Source organism: Corvus kubaryi, unplaced genomic scaffold (genome assembly GCF_017639235.1).
Source record: "Corvus kubaryi isolate FWS band 111438036 unplaced genomic scaffold, C.kubaryi_AGA036_p1.0 37382, whole genome shotgun sequence".
In the NCBI taxonomy this organism is placed as follows: Eukaryota; Metazoa; Chordata; class Aves; order Passeriformes; family Corvidae; genus Corvus; species Corvus kubaryi.
Genome location: NW_024581124.1, coordinates 4,766,147 through 4,782,751, shown reverse-complemented (window position 1 = coordinate 4,782,751; position 16,605 = coordinate 4,766,147). Strand labels below are relative to the sequence as shown.

Here is a 16,605-nt window from a genome sequence, read left to right as displayed (position 1 = left end):
GGGGGGGGCTCGGCGGGGCCGCGGCGGCGGCGGGGCGGCGGCGGGGGCGCGGGGGGTCCGTACCGTAGATGGGCCGCAGGCGGCGGTCGTTGGGGTCCTGCACATGGCCCCGCGCCGCCATGATGAGAGCGCAGAACGCAGCGCGCAGCCGCGGCCGGGGGCGGGGAACGGGGAACGGGCCGGCGGGGCGGGGCTGCGGGGCGGCCGCGGGCACCGGGGCTCACCGGGGGCGCCGGGGCACAGCGGGGCCGAGAGCAGCATCGGCACCGACACCGACACCGACACGGGCCGGGCCATCACACACCGCCACCGACGCGGGCCGGGGCATTAGAGACCGGCACCGACCTGACCTGACCCGAGCCGACCCGGGCCGGGCCGCCGACACAGATCCGGGCTGGGGTAGTAGAGATCGGCACCCGCCACCGGCACCCGCAGCCGACCCTCACCAGGCCGGGGGACCCGAGACCGGCACCCCCGACCGACCCCCGCAGGGCCGCGCTTTCGCTTTCGTTGGTCCCTGGCCCGGTCCCTCGCGGCGCTCTCCCCGCCGGGCGAAGGCGGCAGCAGCCCGGCCCGGTGCCCGGGGGTGTGAGGAAGCGGGCCCGGCACCGCACGGAGCCATGGCCATCGCGGCCGTGCCCGCGGCCGAGTCCCGGCTCTGCGGCAACTGGTAAGGCCGGGCCGGGGGTCGGTGGGGGCCGGGCTCGGTGTGGGCCAGGCCGGGCCGGGGGTCGGTAAGGGCCGGGGCCGGGGGTCGGTGAGGGCCCGGGGTCGGTGAGGGCCGGGGCCGGGGGTCGGTGAGGGCCGGGGCCGGGGGTCGGTGAGGCCCGGGCCGAGCCGGCCCCGCCGTTACATCGGGGTACAACTCTTCGGAGTGCTGTGAAATCCCGGGGATCCGGCGTGATAACGACCGTACTGCCTTTCTATAAAACGTTTGGGCGTCGGATTTCCCTTCTGGCTTAGTGTGGAACTGAATAGAAACCGAAACGTTAGCATCAAAATCCAGGCTCGGTTTTCAGTGAGGTCCACACAAAGTACACGATTCCAAGTTTTTTTCAGCAGTTCCGTGGCTCAGGAGCAGAAATATAAAAATAGGGTCAGTAGGCAGTGTTGTTGTGGAAATTTTTTTCTCTGATTTCACATCTCTGCAGAGCCCCAGCATTGGGAATTCAGTGGCTGACAAGGAGTCACCTCACAAGTTCTGTCTCGAATACAAGCAGCTAAAGAAATTAACTTTTTCTGCTGTTGTTTTTCCCCAAGAGACATCAGAATCCAAACAGTTTCTTACAACATCAGCCTGGTTTGTTTGGTCTGTGCAGTTCAGCTGCTGCTGTTGGACTTTGTTGCTTTGCCAGGCTTTTGGCTGGCGGGGATCTGGCAGAGGAGAAAGCTAAACAGCTGTAGTTTTAGCAAACGAGAGGTTATAAAGTTAAATTGGGTGTTTTCAAGGTGGATTTCTTGGAAAGGGCATGATCCACGTGGAAATGATGCTGCCTGTTTGAGGCAGAAGTAAGGACTGAGCTCCAGGTGCCTCAGTTCCTTTTGGTCCTTTTGTGTTTGGTTTCAAGACAGAAAGTGAGAATATTAGAAATTAGATGAGTTGGGGGATTTTGGGGGGTACTGAGTAGCGTTGTTACTGCTGGGGCTCTGAGCAGCCTGGTCTGTGGAAGGTGTTCCTATGAGCTTTAAGGTCCCTTCCAACCCAAACCATTCCATGGTTCCATCATTCCTGGAACGGGATCTGTCAGGATTTCCTGCCCCTCCCCCAGAAAAAACCGCTGTTTGGCCTCTCAGAGCCAAGTTGTTTTCAGGAAGGAACTTTTATCTTCTCAGACTAATTTATTAACTCGAACCTGGCGATAACTTGTCTGTGCTGCAAGATGTGTCTTTCATGTAAGGAAATAAATCCATCTGGATTTTATCTTAATGCAGTGTGACTTTTGCATGTCAAGTACATGAACATCCACCTGTGCTGGAACCTTGCGGCCTGGCTGGGCCTTTCTCTACTCACTTGGAACCATGAATTCATTGAAATCTTTCTTAGCATTACTTTTTTGTTGTGTACAACTGCTTGGATGTGTTGTCAGCGTGTTTCTGCTCAGTAACCTCAGCGACTTTCTCACAGCAAAAAGGATATTCCTGCAGTTAATTTCATCATCCATGAAATCCACTGTAGAAGAAATATTGAAATATGCCCCTACTGCAGTGACTCCATCCCAAAGTCTGAGATGAAGAACCACATTGAGTCTGAACATGTGCAGGTGAGAGGCACATCTCTGCTCTGAAACTGCTCATTTCTGTGGTAATTAATCTAATGAGGTCTCCTTGCTGTAGGTCACCTGCAAGTGTAGGATGAAGATGGAAAGCAGCCTCCTGAAGGATCACGAGGTTGGTGGGTTTTATATTATTGAACCCTTGGGGGATGCTGTGGTGTTTCCAAGCCCTGATTTTCCAGAGCCTTTCTGTCAGCCAGCACCTGGATTCCAGCCTGGGGCTTGTGCATCCTTTTATTGAGTGATGCTTCCTAAACTCACAGCCTCTGGAAGAAGGGATTGGGAACTGCCTTAAAGTCCTGGAGCTGCTCAGGGCTTCATATCAAAGGGGTATCTGTGATAATTGGTGATTTTTTTGTCCCTATTAGTTGAAAAATAGCTATTTAAAATACGATTGACTTGACTTTTTTTCATTCCTTTACTGTTTCATGTTTCTGCTGGAGCCATTATGTGACTTTTAATAACTCAAGCTGTCCAAACAGACTTTAAAAATAGCCTGTAAAATAAACTAAAATAGGACAGAGTGGGATTTTCTGAGTTCTGAATCCAGTTGGCTGCTGTCACAGACAATCTTGTTATAAATGTCAGTCCCTTCCCTTCCCGTGGGCTCCTTTAGAGACAGCTCTGGAACTGCCACCTCAGCCTGCTGATTGCTGGGGGAAAAAGGATTTTCTTTGGAAATCTGTCCAGTACTAAACCCTGGGAGTAGCTAATCCTGCCTGTGTGTGTGTGGTGCTTTTGGCTTCGTAAAGCAAATGATGATGTTTTATTAGTGCAGGTTGTTTATTGGTGCAGCATCTGCAAATATCTTGTATTTTATCTATTTTTAACCCCTTTTGAAGGGCATCTTACCTGTTCAATGTGGGGTAAAGAACATGTCCAGGCAGTTCTTGTTGAGCAGTAAATGAGGTGCAAGTCTGTTCCCCAAACACCAGCGTGGATTTTAGCTGTACTCATGGAATGATGCTGGATTTCAGGTCTGTGTCTAAAACCCAGCTCCAGAAAGCTCCACGTGACCCTGGCAGATTTAAAATCATGTCCTGAGTGTCTGCAGAGCTTCAGCTGCCAAGCTTGTGCCTCCAGCACGTCGTCGTTGCATTCCCACGTCGGAGCTTATTCCAGGCTATTCCTTAGCGAGGCTTTGCATGTGGCTGAGGAGACAACAGAGAGCTCCAAAGCTGAGCAAACTGAGAACCTCAGTGTTCCACGTGGGAAGAGTAATCCCATGTGTTTTCCCAGGCATCCTCGTGCCCCCTGCGCCCCGTGCTGTGCCAGTTCTGTGACATCCAGCTGGCCTTCAACAAGCTCCAGGAGCACGAGCTCTACTGCGGGGCCAGGACCGAGCCCTGCGGGCGCTGCGGCCGCAACGTCCTGGTCAGGGAGCTCAAGGAGCATCCCCGGGTCTGTGGGAGAGAGGAGAAGGCAGCCAAGGGGAGCAGGAGAGCGCCGGGATTTGGGAAGGAGGATGGAGCCGTGAGGAGCCGACCGGGAGCAGGTACCGGAGATGGGCTTGGGAAGAGCCAGAGGGAGGGAGAAGGAGAGTTAGAGCAGCTGTGGGACACAGGTCCAGGGACAAAACCGTAGGGACACAACTCCAGGGACACAGCCCTTAAGGACAGAACTCGAGGGACAGAACCTCTAATGTTCCTTAAGGACATTTATGGGAACAGCGCAAAGGAATCAAAAGTGAGAAAAAGTGGAGAAAGGAAGAAGAACTGGCTGCTCATTTGGTAGCTGGTCCAGGTGTAAGGTTCTGTGATTCCTTTCTGTGAAAATACAGAGTAGTGAACACTCCAGAGGCCCCAAGTGGGAATGTTTACCCATGGAATAAGGAGTGCTGGGGTGCTTGGGGTGAAAGCCCAGTTGCTTCCTTTCTTTGTCTCAAAGTACCTTGGCTTAAAAATGAATCTGGAGTTGTCTGCTCACTGGAATTTGGGCCATGATTTTTCTCCTTCATCCTCCTGGATTTGGTACAAACACCCTTGGCTTTGAGATGCTGAACTCCAGGAGAGTCCACATGTGAAACCTTGGGGTTGAGTCTGATGCCCAGAGGGAGCTGCTGGTGGCAGGGTTGATGTTCTCCCAAATTTACAATATTTATCTTTTGAAGGGGATGAGCTGGAGAGACCTGAAATCCTTCATTCCCAACTTCCTGAAGACTGGAACGCTGACCTGGACTATGTGTTGGCTCTCAGCCTGCAGAGTGAGAATAATCCTCACCATAATACTGCAGCTGAGATTCCCAGGGATTTCTGGGAAGACAACTACACCAAAGAGCCTGGACAATCTGCCCATCTGGGTGGAACTGACCTGTCCAACATCTTCAGTGACTCTCCAGGCTCCTTTAGTACATCAAACCATAGCAAAATAGGTATAAACGCTGCTGTGGTGGGTTTTTTCTTTAAATTTGAGGGAGGGGAAAAGGAAAATTTGGATTGGTAATGTTAAAGATTATCTAGGTATTTCAAAAGGTCAAAATTAGTCTTTTTGAGACTTCTAAAGCAAAGCAGCAAGTGAAGAAGAAATAAAAGCTGTAGTCTCTGACCTTGGTGTGTGGTGGGAGCCCAGGCAGGGAACGAGGTTCTTGTGGAAGTAAAAATGGTGGGAAGGAGGATCTGGGGGGAGCCTGGAGTGCAGCTTGTTCTGAGAGGAGAAATGGCACCAAGGGGTTTCATGGTGCAGCAAGAGGTGTTTTTACCAGACTCCACAGAGCACATAACCCTTCCCTCCCTTGCAGACAAGGATGTGATCATGCTGCCCTGTGAGTTCTGTGAGGAGCTGTGCCCTGCTGAAGATCTGATCCTTCACCAGGTTTGGGACTTCCCTGTGTCTTGGGGTTTGCAGTGAAGACTTTTCTGTGGCTGTCACTGAAAAGGGTGTGGGTGATGTCGTGAGAACTCTGGTGTTTGGGTCTTTGCCAAGAAAAGCAGTTTTTTTTTAATGCCCACCTGGCTTATCAGGAAAGGTGATTTTTCTGTGTTGCGTGTCTAACAGACAGGGTGTAACCCAGCAAGTGCCTTTGCCTCGTTCAGTAAGAGAAGTTCTTCTCCAAATCCATGGGAATACGGTGGTCTGCAAGCTGGGGTGTCCAACAGCCGCAGGGCTGTCCCTTCATCCCAGCCGCAAGCTGTCCAGGCAGAAGGAGACATCATGATTCCATGTGAATTCTGTGGCATCCAACTGGAAGAGGAGATTCTTTTTCATCACCAGGTACTGAACAGGATCTGTTGAGTCACAGTTCAAGGATGGGCCCAGTCCCGGGGGCTCTTGTGGCACGTTTCAGGAATTCAGGGAGCTGTCCCTGGCTCAGATCTTGCCACACAAAGCTCTGGGATCCATGTGAAGGGTTGTGCCACACTGAGGCTCCTCCTGAGAAGTACTGGAATAATTTGAAAGCTCTGGTAATGAAACCAAACAAAAGGGCCTGAAGTTGCACAATCAGAACGTTTGAGTCACACCGAAAATGAAGTTGAGCCCTGGATGAGTCAGCTGAGGGGGGAGAGGAGCACAAGGGTGAAACTGGGTGGGAGAGGAAGCAGAGAACAGACTCCAGCCCTGGGAGTGGTGTGCCCAGGGAAGAGTCCTCTGGAACTTGCTGCTGTTACAGACAAGATGGGAGAATGCTGAGCTCAGCCATTTTCTGTGTCATGGCTCTTTCCCATTCTTAGTCCCAACAAACTGGTGAAGCTGGAGTTGGGTTGGTTGGTCTGGGCCTCTCCTCTCCTGAGGGACAGCAAAATCTGTGTTCTGGGAATGAGATCTGATAAAACTTCAGAGCATATCACAGAATCCCAGAATGGTTTGGGTTGGAAGGGATGTTGAAGCCCATCCCATCCCACTCCCATAGGCAGGGACACCTTCCACTATTCCAGGTTGCTCCAAGCCTCGTCCAGCCTGACAGGGGAATGGAACTGGATGAGCTTTAAGATCTCTTTCCACCCAAACCATTCTGGGATTCCACGATAACAATTCCCTACTCACCTTAGCCTCCCTGAGCACTGCTGCTCTGCAGTGTTTTCCCAGGAATTTTCACCTGAGTGAGCTTCACTTGACCAGCACTGTGTGTTCTGCTGCAGCATCACTGTGACCTGCGTCCTGCCAGCCCCACAGGTGACATTCCAGCCCGGGAGCTGCCAGCTCCTCAGCCCTGCGGGGACAGACGGGAATCGCCAGAGCCGGCTCGGCGACGGATCCGGCACCAAGGTGTGGGCAGGGCACAGCCTGAGCTCCTCTGTGCTTGCACTGAGATGCTGTTACCCTGTTCTGTCTCTAAAATCTTCCATCCTGTCCCCTCGGTCTGGGTTTAGGGAGGGATTAAATCACTGGAACCGTGTCCTTGGAGATCCTGGGATGGACACAGGGCTGTTCCTGATGCTGTAGCTGCTGTTCCCATTGAGCTCCATGTCCTGTCCCTGCAGGAGATGTTTCTCCTTGGCACACAGAAAGCTTTGGGAAGCTGGGGCTGTGCTCTGCTCCGGGGTCCAGGCTGAGGATGGAGACGGCCAAGGCTGGGAATGCAGCGTTGTCCCCCCCAGGGAGAGCTGGTGACGCTCCGGCCACAAGGGGGAAGCCCGGGAAGGGGAATGGCAGCGAGGGGACACCGAAGGACAGAGGTGACTCTGCAGCTGGGACAGTGCCACGAGTGAGACCTGCTCAGTGCTTCCAGGCAGAAACCTTCACTTCCAGCTCCTCCAGAACTTCTCCAGCCCAGCCAAGGTAACACCGTTGCCTTCTGGTCCATTCAGCTTCCTGTGGTGCAAATCTGGATTCCCCTGCCTTTGCCCGTGGCTGAAAGGGTTTTCAGATTCACCCAGCTGAATTTGACTGGTGCTTAGCTGAGTTTCAAACAACAAATTTAGGTTTTCACCTCAAAATAGAACAGGCCCACTGGTCACTGGGATAAAATGTAGGATAAAGCCTCATTCCCTGTCCTGGAAGTGCTCTGCTCTCACCTGGGCTCTGAACAGGAGCTGTTCTGCTGCTGAAACATCTGGGCCAGGGTCAGAGGAGCAAAAGGGCCTCCCCCTCGACCTTCCCTGTCTCCCTGCTGTGTTGTCCTGTGTTTATCCTGCCTCCTCTGAAGGTGTCCCTGTCCCTGCTCCACAGCTCCAGCACTGCAGGGGGAAGGAGCCTCGGGCTGTCGGACGGGCACAGCGGCCTCCGGCGCCGGAGCTCCAAGGTGAGGCTGCAGGGGCAGCTCCTGATGGCTTTGCCAGGACAAGGAGCTGCTTTTTACAGCCCTCCCTAATCAAGTCATACTTGAGAACAGCATTTTTCTTTTTCCCCTCCCTTAAGGCAAAAGCCCAGAGCCCAGCGGCCGGACAGGCGGAGGAGTGAGCCAGTGCCTGTGGAAAACGTGGAGCGCCTGGCCCCGTTCCCAGGCTCTGCCAGACCTGTTGGTCTGAGTGCAAGTAAATTTCAACACTGAGCTTCAATTTTTAGGCAGTGACCATTTTTAAATCTCTATTTTTAATCTGTGAGAGCAAAGTTCAGGTTTTTATGTCTCTGATCGCCTTGAGCACCACCCCAAGGCATCAAGCAGAATCTCACCTTGGGGCCCCACCTGAATTCTGTGCCCATGTGGGCTCCTTCTGCCGCCCCAGCGTGGGATTTGTGCCACCCCGAGCTCCCACTGTGTCCTGCCCTGGAATGCTCAGGCACAGCCGGTGACTCCAGCAGGGAGCAGTTGGTGTTCTGGAGCTGTCCCACACAGAGCAGGGTCGAGGACTGGGGCTCCAAGGCTTCTCAGTGCTGCATTTTCAATTTAAAAGCTTTTTAGGTTCCTTGGAATAAAATTTCTCTGATGCTGTCCCAAACTGTTGTGCAGTGCCATCTATCCCATGGGGTGACACGAGGGCATGTCCCAACCCCACCTTGTGAGGGCTGGCAGATCCATTCCCACCATTATTCCCTGCCCTGGGACTTAGGGAAGTGGAGCAGATCCTGGAAAACACCTGTGGGCATCAGCCTAATTAAAGAGGTGCAGCAGATGGCACTGGCAGGGCTAATTAGCCACCCCTGGGGCAGGGTCATTACCAAGGCCTCGTCTCAGGTGCCAACTCCGTCCCACTGGAACAGCCAGAGCCCAACGATGGCTGGAGGGATCTCCTCAAGGAAAGACATTTTACAGATGCTCCCCCCACGTGTTTATTTAGACAAGGAAAAAAGAAAAAAGATATTTAAAAACTGGGGGACACCAAACCTCTGTTCTTCCCTGGGGAGAAGGGCTGTGGGAAGATCAGGGAATGGGAGCTGGTCCCTGAGGTTTGGGATGGATAATGGGGTGCTGTGGGTCAGGAATCAGTCGTATGACAAATAACTGATGACTGAGGTGGCAGAGCCTGTGCTGTGCCTCAGACACAAGGAATATCCCAGAGGAAGAACCTCAGCAGTGGCCGTGCTCCCCTTGGGTACAAAATCCTTACATTTTGTTCCAAGTACACACAAAGAACCCATAAAAGTGGGATTTCAACAGAGAACCTGCAGCTGCCTTCCTCCCCCCTCTCCTCCTCTGCCTCGGGCAGCTCCAGCAGCAGATCCCATTCCCTGCAGCCCCAGAGAAGGACACAAACACCTCCAGGGATGTTAAGAATCTCCTTTATGCAGGTGTACACTCGATGGCCAAGAGCACTTACAGGTTAATGCCGTGTACGGAACCGAGATGGACACACACCAAGCTAGAACTAATACCCAGCTCCAGAGTTTTTCCATTGTTTAGTATAATTTTACATTCTGAATGAATATATATTAAAAAAAATAATAATAATCATCACAAACCAATCTTTGCTTCGACAAACAAGCCTAGTACAGACAATGTCAAGTTCATTTAAAGCACAAGGAATTAAGGATGATTAGAAAAGCTTTAATTAAAAGGCCATTTGAGCCACAGCCGAGGTGCTGCAGCACTTCCTTCCCAGGAGCATGGAATTAAAAAAAAAAAAAAAAAAAAAACCCAAAAAACCCCAACAATTCCTCTTGTGGGGCTCATCCTGTTCTCCAGAACAAACCAAAGTCGATGGAAGTTGGTTATTGGTGCGACATTTGTCCTGTAGAAGAAGCTTCATTTACACCCCCAGGTGCAAACGGCAGCGACGAGAAGTTCGTTATTTGTAATCATAAATAATTAACTGTAATAAATACGGATCAAGTAACGTTCCAGCACACGCCCGGGGCCGGTGCAGGTGTGCTCCACTCGGATGTGCTTCCCAAAGGAGCACACACACAGTAGCAGCAGTTTCTTACTCACAGCTGGAACCGGAGCCTTGGGAACCGCTGGCACACGGAGCTCTGGAGCCCACTGGGATGGCCCCTCAGCATTCCAGGACTGGAACCCAGGACAAGCCCAGAGAGAGCCCAGCCCGGGGCCACAGCTCTGCCATGGAACTCAGCCGGCGTTCCCCACGTTTCCTGTTTGGGAACACATCTCCCGACGGGAACAAACCGGCTCCAAGCCGCTCCTTCGGCTTCGTTTTCCCTTGGTCGTTGTAAACTCCAGGTGTTCCCGCTTGCTCCGAGTGGTTTCTGAGCTACATAAACGCTTCTACCAGGAAATGGACGAGATTCAAGAGTAAATATTCTTCCTACATGGATCTGTTCCCTGGACAGGGCAATATGCGTTGGGAGGGTAACAGCTTCCTAACCACGGGGTTGGGAGACTCCGGATGCCGACGACTACCTACGACTGCTGCACACACATTCCCATTCCCACTCGCTCACGGAAGAACAAGGACACCCATCCCGAACTCACACCGCCTCTCCCGCATCCCACGCACTCAGCGTTCCCACTATTCACAATAATGTACAATAAATACATCTGGGATTCCCGGGAGCTGTTCCGGAGCCATCGGACACCGAGCTGAAGGTTCAGTCACCTCATCCAGAGCCTCCCGGGCGGCTCCGTGCCGGCACTCGGCTCACGGGCAGCACCGAGCCCGCGGCACAGACGGATTCTGGGATGGTCTCTTCCTCAGAACTCGGGATCCGACGGATCAGCAAAGCTGGAGTGTCCCAGAAATCCTGGTAAGGGACGAGACACCTGTGGAGGGGCTGCTCTGAAGCACCCAAAACATTCCACAGAACACCAGTGAAACGTGGAGCTGTTCCCGTTCCGCAGTCGGCTCCCGGCTTTCCATACAAAACAGAAGCTTTATCTTCCAACGGGTGACTTCGTCCTCCTGCCGGGTGTCACGGATTTTAGGATAATTTGCTCTTGGATCAAAGATTTTTGAGTACAAAAATGAGTTCCAGGTGTTTGAGCACCCCCCAGTTGCTCTGAGAGCTCATTGGGAAATGGGATCAAGTCCCAGATTTTCGGGATGGACTGTGGTATCTTACACCCTTTGGAGAGAAGCCGTTTTGTTCTGCTCATATTTTAATTACAATAAATTATTTTGTGGCTAAGCAAAGCAGACATTCAAGAACATCTAGGGCAGGAACCCAACGGAATCACGGCCCTTTCACTGTTCTATTGGAAACTTTCCCAAAAGTGTTGAGCTGAACCCCCCAGTTCCCTGTGGCAGCCCCCGTGTGCTTAGTCAGAGTTTAAAAAAATTTCAAGGAAAGTGGTGGAAAGGTGGAAAAGCAGTTTGGCAGCGAAGTTCCTGCTTCAAACCTCAAGCAAGTGCCACAAATCCTGCCTGTGCTCTGCTCCTGCCCATGTGATTCCCTCCCCATACCCAAACTTGGCATTTTTGTACTCAAAAACCTCTCGGGGGAGAGTGATCCATGAGCCTTCCCCTCCGAGGGCTCCCAGCCTTGGAACGCCCTCCCTGCCGGTGGTGGTTGCACGGGGCAGAGCATTCTGGATTACAAAATTAGAAATGTACAGGTGGAAAGGTTTTTTCCCCAATTAAATTATACACAAACCGGTCTTTACTAAACTATCCTACAAATATTCCACAAACAAGGCAGCAAAAGAACCAGTCCACCACAAAGTCTACGAATACAAAATGGAAGTCTTCCGGGAATTACTGTAACGGGAACGAAGGTTCAGGAAATAAATTAACCCCCAGCTCGTCCCACGGGAGGTGCTGGACGGGAACTGAAGGGGTTCCACTCGGCAGAGTCACGGAGTCACCTCCAGGCGTTCCCTGCTCCTGCTCAGCCGCTGAGCGGGTCCTCCCGGTAGTGGATGGCGTAACGGAGCTTTTCCAGCATGATGTCCAGCGAGGAATACTGCGGGAGCTTGATCATGAACATGCACGTCTCCACTCGGATGTACCGGGAATCCGGGGAACCTGCGGGACAGGCAGCGGGAGGGGTTAAAGATTCAACCCAGCACTTCCCTCCTGCTCTCCCAGAGCCCCTTCCTGAGGGTATCCAAACCCAATCCCTGCCTGTTGTGGGTCTTCAGAATCTTACGTGTTTCTGCGCTTCTCCATCAGGCCTCATGCCAGTATTTTTCCAATAGTTTAATCATTTCAAAAGTATTTCAGACAAATAGCAAAGTCTCTCTGCATCTCTACAAGGCAAAGTTTTAAGTGTTCTGGAATCCCAGAACAGTTTGGGTTAAAAGCTTAAAGCTCATCCAGCTCCACCCTCCTGCCATGGGCAGGGAACTTTCCACTGGATGCAGTTCAAGTTTGTGTGATGTTTTATTTTTACATGGTTTAAAACCCAATTCTCTCCTTATTTACCCCCATAACCACCTGCCCCTCTTTGTCATTGAGCACTAAATACCAGTTAAAGGGGGCTGAAGGCCAGGATGGTGCTGGGAGCAGACCCAGCTCCTTTCCCTCGGGAAGCGGCCGTTCCGTACCTGCGGCGCCGTCGGGGGGGGCGATTTTCATGGGATAGGGGGGGACGTGGGCGGTGTCGGGGCCGCCGTCCTTGCAGGGGCAGGTGAAGGGGATCCTCTCCTGGTTACAGGCAAACTTGATGAACTTGCAGAGCTCCTCCTGCGTGAACATCTCCAGGGCGCTCCAGAAGAACTCGATGTGCTGGTCCGTCTCCATCAGTCCCACCTGGTACATGGTGTGTGCCTGAGGGAACAGGACACGCGTCCACTGCTGCTCTCCCCTCTCCCTTCAGGAATCTCCCCCACTACACTTTTAAATAAATGAAGTTCACACTCTTACTCCTCTCTGCACAAACCCCACCCTATTACTTCCTGAATCCAGTGAAATCTTAATAAAGCCCCTTGGGGACAAAGGGGTGTCCAAGCACAGGCCAGAGTTCCCCATGGATGTCCCGGCTGCACCAAAAGCAGAAGATTCTCCCCTCCCACCTTCCCACGGGAGGATCCCCCTCTCGTGTCCCACAAAGCACCTTGAGGAATTCCAGGTTGATGTAGGGAAGGCCACAGGTCCTCAGCTCCATCTCCAGGGGGGTGAGCGTGGTCAGGAGCTGCAGGGGGATGATGGAGCCCAGCCCTGCCCTCACTGCTGTCATGCACTCCGGGGTCTGCAGCTCCCGCATCCGCAGGCTCCGGATGGCGGCCGCGTACACGTCCTTGTTCTCCCACCTGCAGGGACACACATCTGGGATGAGGGAGGAGCACGTGGGAGAGCCCTCATGGCCCACCCCGTGTTTCACGTGGAAGGGTTTTAAGGAGAGATCCTGATCTGGAATAATCCAGAGTGAGCAATACACGCTTTGCACTCCGATGCTTCCCAATCAATTCCGCTGTCCTCCGCTTCCTCCTCTCCTCCCACCTGCCCATCCCTCAGAAGTGGGAGCCCCCACAGCTGGGACCAGCCCTGCTCCTCAGCTGTCTCTTACAGACCCAAACAGCATCAGTGATCCCCAAGTTCTGCCAACTTCTCCCAAAGCAAAGCTTTCCCAGATCATTCCAACTTGGTACAAAAGCACCTCTGGAGATGCTGTGCTTGGAGAACCATTCCAGAGATGTTCTGTGCCATATCCCGCCTGGAAGGCTGCTCCTTACCCCACAGGGATGTGCCTGCCCCTGGGACACAGCTCCACCTCCTCCCCAGTGAGGCTCAGGTAGGTGAATTTGCAGCAGGGTTTGTTGGGGCAGTCGGGGCTCTCTGTCGCCAGGTGCTGGGAGGCGATTTCGGCACACAGAGCTTCCAGCTCTGTCTCGTCACTGATCTGTCAGGGAACAAGGACAAGGACCTGTGACCAGCACTGCAGTGCCTCGTCCCAGGTTCCCCATAACAGGGACTCATTCCAACGGCAAAATCCTGCACTGGGGGTTCTGCTCTGGTTTAGCAATTCCACATTCCAGTAAATCTTTCAGAAGCTGTAATTCCACCGTGCCCGGCAGCAGAAGAGAGCAGGGAACTTCTCCAGGGCAACAGGAGGAGTCAAAGAGGAGTCAAAACACCACCGAGGGCAGGCAGCAATGCGCCCGTGGGGGAATCCTGAGAAAAAGGAGGGAACAGGGACCTACATTTTCAAATTTTTTGACGTAGTTGTAGGTGAGGATGTCGGCTTCCTGCAGATCCACGTCGGGATCCAGGGGCTCTCCCACCAGGGTCTTCCAGAAGGAGGGCAGGAGGTCCAGGGGCAGGGGAACATCGGCGCGGATGGCGATGCCCAGGAGCTGCCCGAAGAAGTGGAACAGCTGCTCCTCGGCGTAGGTGATGGGGCTGGGGGTCAGGATGTACTTCCCCTGTGGGAAAAATGGGGCACACAGGGCAGGATTCACCAGCTGCCCCAGCCTGAGGGGCTGTGTGTTAGCAGGCCTGTGGAAGTGTTCCTGACTGGAACAGGAAGGATGATGTTCAGCTGGATACCAGAGGATCTGCTCCAGCACTGCAGGGAGTCCCTGTATTTTACACACTGGTATCACCTTATCTTGGCACCTCCTGATCAAATCAACCCCAGAAAGTTGGTTCCCATTTTGCCAAGCTGTTGATCAGCACTAACAGGATTTTCTGCAGTTGTTACATCAGTCTGAGATCCAAGTTTTTCAGCTGTGGGATGTTTCTAGCCTGGATTTGCAGAGCCAGGTTTGCTACACAGTTGGTCTTAAGCTGAGGAAAAGGAGCTGTTTCCCACTCTGAGAATATTCCCAGGAAGGAATGATACCTCAGGTAGTGAGAATTCTCTGGCCCATCAGCTTTATCTTGTTTCTAGAGAACATCTACTGCACAAAGTAAGACTCTAAATAGCATGGATGGAGCATTTTATTCTCCTGGCAACGTGACTGATCTTCCTAGTGACATTCCTGGGGTAAGGCCACAGAACAAAAATTCCTGGAAGTTCACCAGTTTGGGACAGACAACCTCTAAATCAGACAGCTGAACCTCCTCCCTCTGAACTCTGCCCAGGAGTTTTAATTCTGCTCCATTTTGCTGCCTGGGCTCCTTCTCCAAGTACCTGTTGCACACGAGGTGCAACACGGGATTCACCAACTCCCACTTCCAGCTCTCCCAGGATGTGGGACCTGCTTGGTTTCATGGATCTGAGGCCTCTCTGCACCTCTGACCAAATGTGTCCCACTCCTGTTCAAACCCAGCATTCAGAAAGAGAAGAACCCCCTCATTCTTGGCATTGGGATCTCACACCTTGTTCTTATTGACGGCAGAGCTGGGGCACAGCAGGAGCAGGGAGAGGGAGGAGCTCTGGAGCTCTTTACACACTTGCCAAAGGAAGTGACGGAAAGATCCACCTGGAAAAGAGAGAGGGAAAACAATGACAATATTCCTTTGTTCCCTGCTGAATTCCTAAGTGCTGCTTTGCTTTCCAGCACTCTAGAACAGCAGGAGTATTTGTTCCACCAGCTGGCCTGCAAATGGGATTTGGTGCTGGATTAGGAGATGGATGGGGCTGTCCTACAACAATGGAGGCGATGCTCCAGGGATCAGCACAGATGCTGAGCCACAGCCAGAACATTTATCTCCTCATAAACACTGTCAGTGCCACCACAGCCCTTCGAAAGACAGGAATTCCCCTTGGGAGAAGGCACCATGGAGCTCATGGCTCAGCTGATGGGGGCACACTCACTCCCCTTACACCTCAGGCAGGTGACAGGAGCTGGTGACGTGAGAAGTGTGTTCTGGGCTGACTCCCTATTCCCCCATGGATCTCCACCAAGGACCACAACCAGCACAGCCCACATGGATCTGGACAGCAGGGATCCCTCTGCTCTTTGGGATCTGCCTCAATACCCCACTGAACAGCTCTGCAAAGCTGAATCCCCTCACCCAGGGTTACACCCAGCCTCCTCCTGGAGCAAACACTGAGGAACCAGCACCCCAAAGCGAGCCAACATCCTGGGGGATTCCATTCTTTTCCATGCACAAGAGAATTGTGTTCCTTAGCGTTTACATGAGGCACATCCTGGTGAAAAGCTGGGCTGTCCCTGGGGGATTTCCCTAACGTTACCTAGGCTGTCCCTGTCCCCACTCCCTGGTGCTGGTGACTCCCTGTCCCTGTCCCCATTCCCTGGTGCTGCAGACTCCCTGTCCCTGTCCCCACTCCCTGGTGCTGGTGACTCCCTGTCCCTGTCCCCACTCCCTGGTGCTGCAGACTCCCTGTCCCCAGGCCCCACTCACTGGTGCCGTGCACCTCCTCCCCGGTGAAGCGGATGTTGAAGGCGTAGGTGGGGTCCCCCCCGCTGGCCAGTTTGACGCAGAGCTGGGACGAGGGGACGCAGCCCAGCTGCCGGGCAGCCTGGCAGAAGTAGGAATTCTCGGAGGAACGGATCTCCCCTGTTCAACACAAAGGGAAAAACGAAGTTCCAGCATCATGGATCAGCAGCAGGGCTGGGGGAAAGCAGCTCTGACTCGTTGCAAACGGGGTTTGGAAAGGATCGGTGCTTCCCGTACCTCCAACGATTTCCAGGGGATCCAGGGTGATTTCTGGGGCTGCGTGGTCAGCAGTTCTTTGGACAGTGGCATTGAGCACTCTGTTCATGACAGTGACTTTTGTGTCATAAAAGATTAAACCTGAAGAAACAAACACATTTCAGCAGAGTTCATCTACCCACCATTTTATTTCTGAAATTCTCCAGTGGACAATGGTAGAATAAAAATTTCCCCTTCATTAGGTAGGTGACACATGGCTAGTCCAATTTTTAAAAAAAAAAATACTTCATAGAATCATGGAATAGTTTCTATGATTCCACTCATCCAGTTCCACCCCCTGCCATGGGCAGGGAACACCTTCCATCATCCAGGTTTCTCCAAGTCCCATCTATTTGTTCCTCATGTTTTCTGGAATAAGAACACTGATGAACACAATTCCAATGTTCTATAAATAGATCCCAGCAACTCCACCACAATCTCTGTAAACAGGAACACTTTGCCAAATAGTTTCCAGCAATCTGAGATGCTTTGACAGTAAAGCTACAGGCAAGAAATGATGTGAAAAAATAGGGCTGTGACACTGCCCCAAAAATACATTTAATACCTCATATCTCCAT

The 16,605-nt window shown here is 52.6% G+C and overlaps 3 protein-coding genes across 9 annotated transcripts in view; 1 reads left to right on the top strand and 2 right to left on the bottom strand.

Annotated features, from left to right (window-relative positions):
- The window catches only part of NAA25 (N-alpha-acetyltransferase 25, NatB auxiliary subunit), a 26,938-nt gene extending 26,782 nt beyond the window's left edge, over positions 1-156 (bottom strand). For all 3 annotated transcript variants that reach the window (XM_042035038.1, XM_042035040.1, XM_042035041.1), the window contains exon 1: positions 64-156. In XM_042035038.1, coding sequence (XP_041890972.1) covers positions 64-121 — 58 coding nt within the window. In that variant the 5' untranslated portion in view covers positions 122-156. The remainder of the gene's footprint in view (positions 1-63) is intronic.
- A 66-nt stretch (positions 157-222) lies between these two features.
- TRAFD1 (TRAF-type zinc finger domain containing 1) lies at positions 223-9,224 on the top strand. Of its 2 annotated transcripts, XM_042035036.1 has the most exons (11): positions 224-670; positions 2,126-2,261; positions 2,335-2,388; positions 3,513-3,768; positions 4,384-4,644; positions 5,011-5,084; positions 5,268-5,483; positions 6,350-6,476; positions 6,692-6,989; positions 7,380-7,452; positions 7,569-9,224. In XM_042035036.1, exons 1-11 carry the CDS (start codon positions 621-623, stop codon positions 7,608-7,610), a joined length of 1,587 nt encoding a protein of 528 aa, XP_041890970.1. In that variant the 5' UTR covers positions 224-620; the 3' UTR covers positions 7,611-9,224. The 2 variants fall into 2 exon arrangements, with proteins under 2 accessions (XP_041890971.1, XP_041890970.1); XM_042035037.1 differs by lacking the exon at positions 4,384-4,644 and having other exon boundaries at positions 223-670.
- HECTD4 (HECT domain E3 ubiquitin protein ligase 4) overlaps positions 8,854-16,605 on the bottom strand; it is a 66,942-nt gene continuing 59,190 nt past the window's right edge. For all 4 annotated transcript variants that reach the window (XM_042035032.1, XM_042035033.1, XM_042035035.1 and 1 more), the window contains exons 69-76: positions 16,010-16,129; positions 15,737-15,892; positions 14,747-14,850; positions 13,627-13,848; positions 13,159-13,325; positions 12,540-12,735; positions 12,031-12,253; positions 8,854-11,509 (exon numbers count right to left, since the gene is read on the bottom strand). In XM_042035032.1, coding sequence (XP_041890966.1) covers positions 11,373-11,509; positions 12,031-12,253; positions 12,540-12,735; positions 13,159-13,325; positions 13,627-13,848; positions 14,747-14,850; positions 15,737-15,892; positions 16,010-16,129 — 1,325 coding nt within the window. In that variant the 3' untranslated portion in view covers positions 8,854-11,372. The remainder of the gene's footprint in view (positions 11,510-12,030; positions 12,254-12,539; positions 12,736-13,158; positions 13,326-13,626; positions 13,849-14,746; positions 14,851-15,736; positions 15,893-16,009; positions 16,130-16,605) is intronic.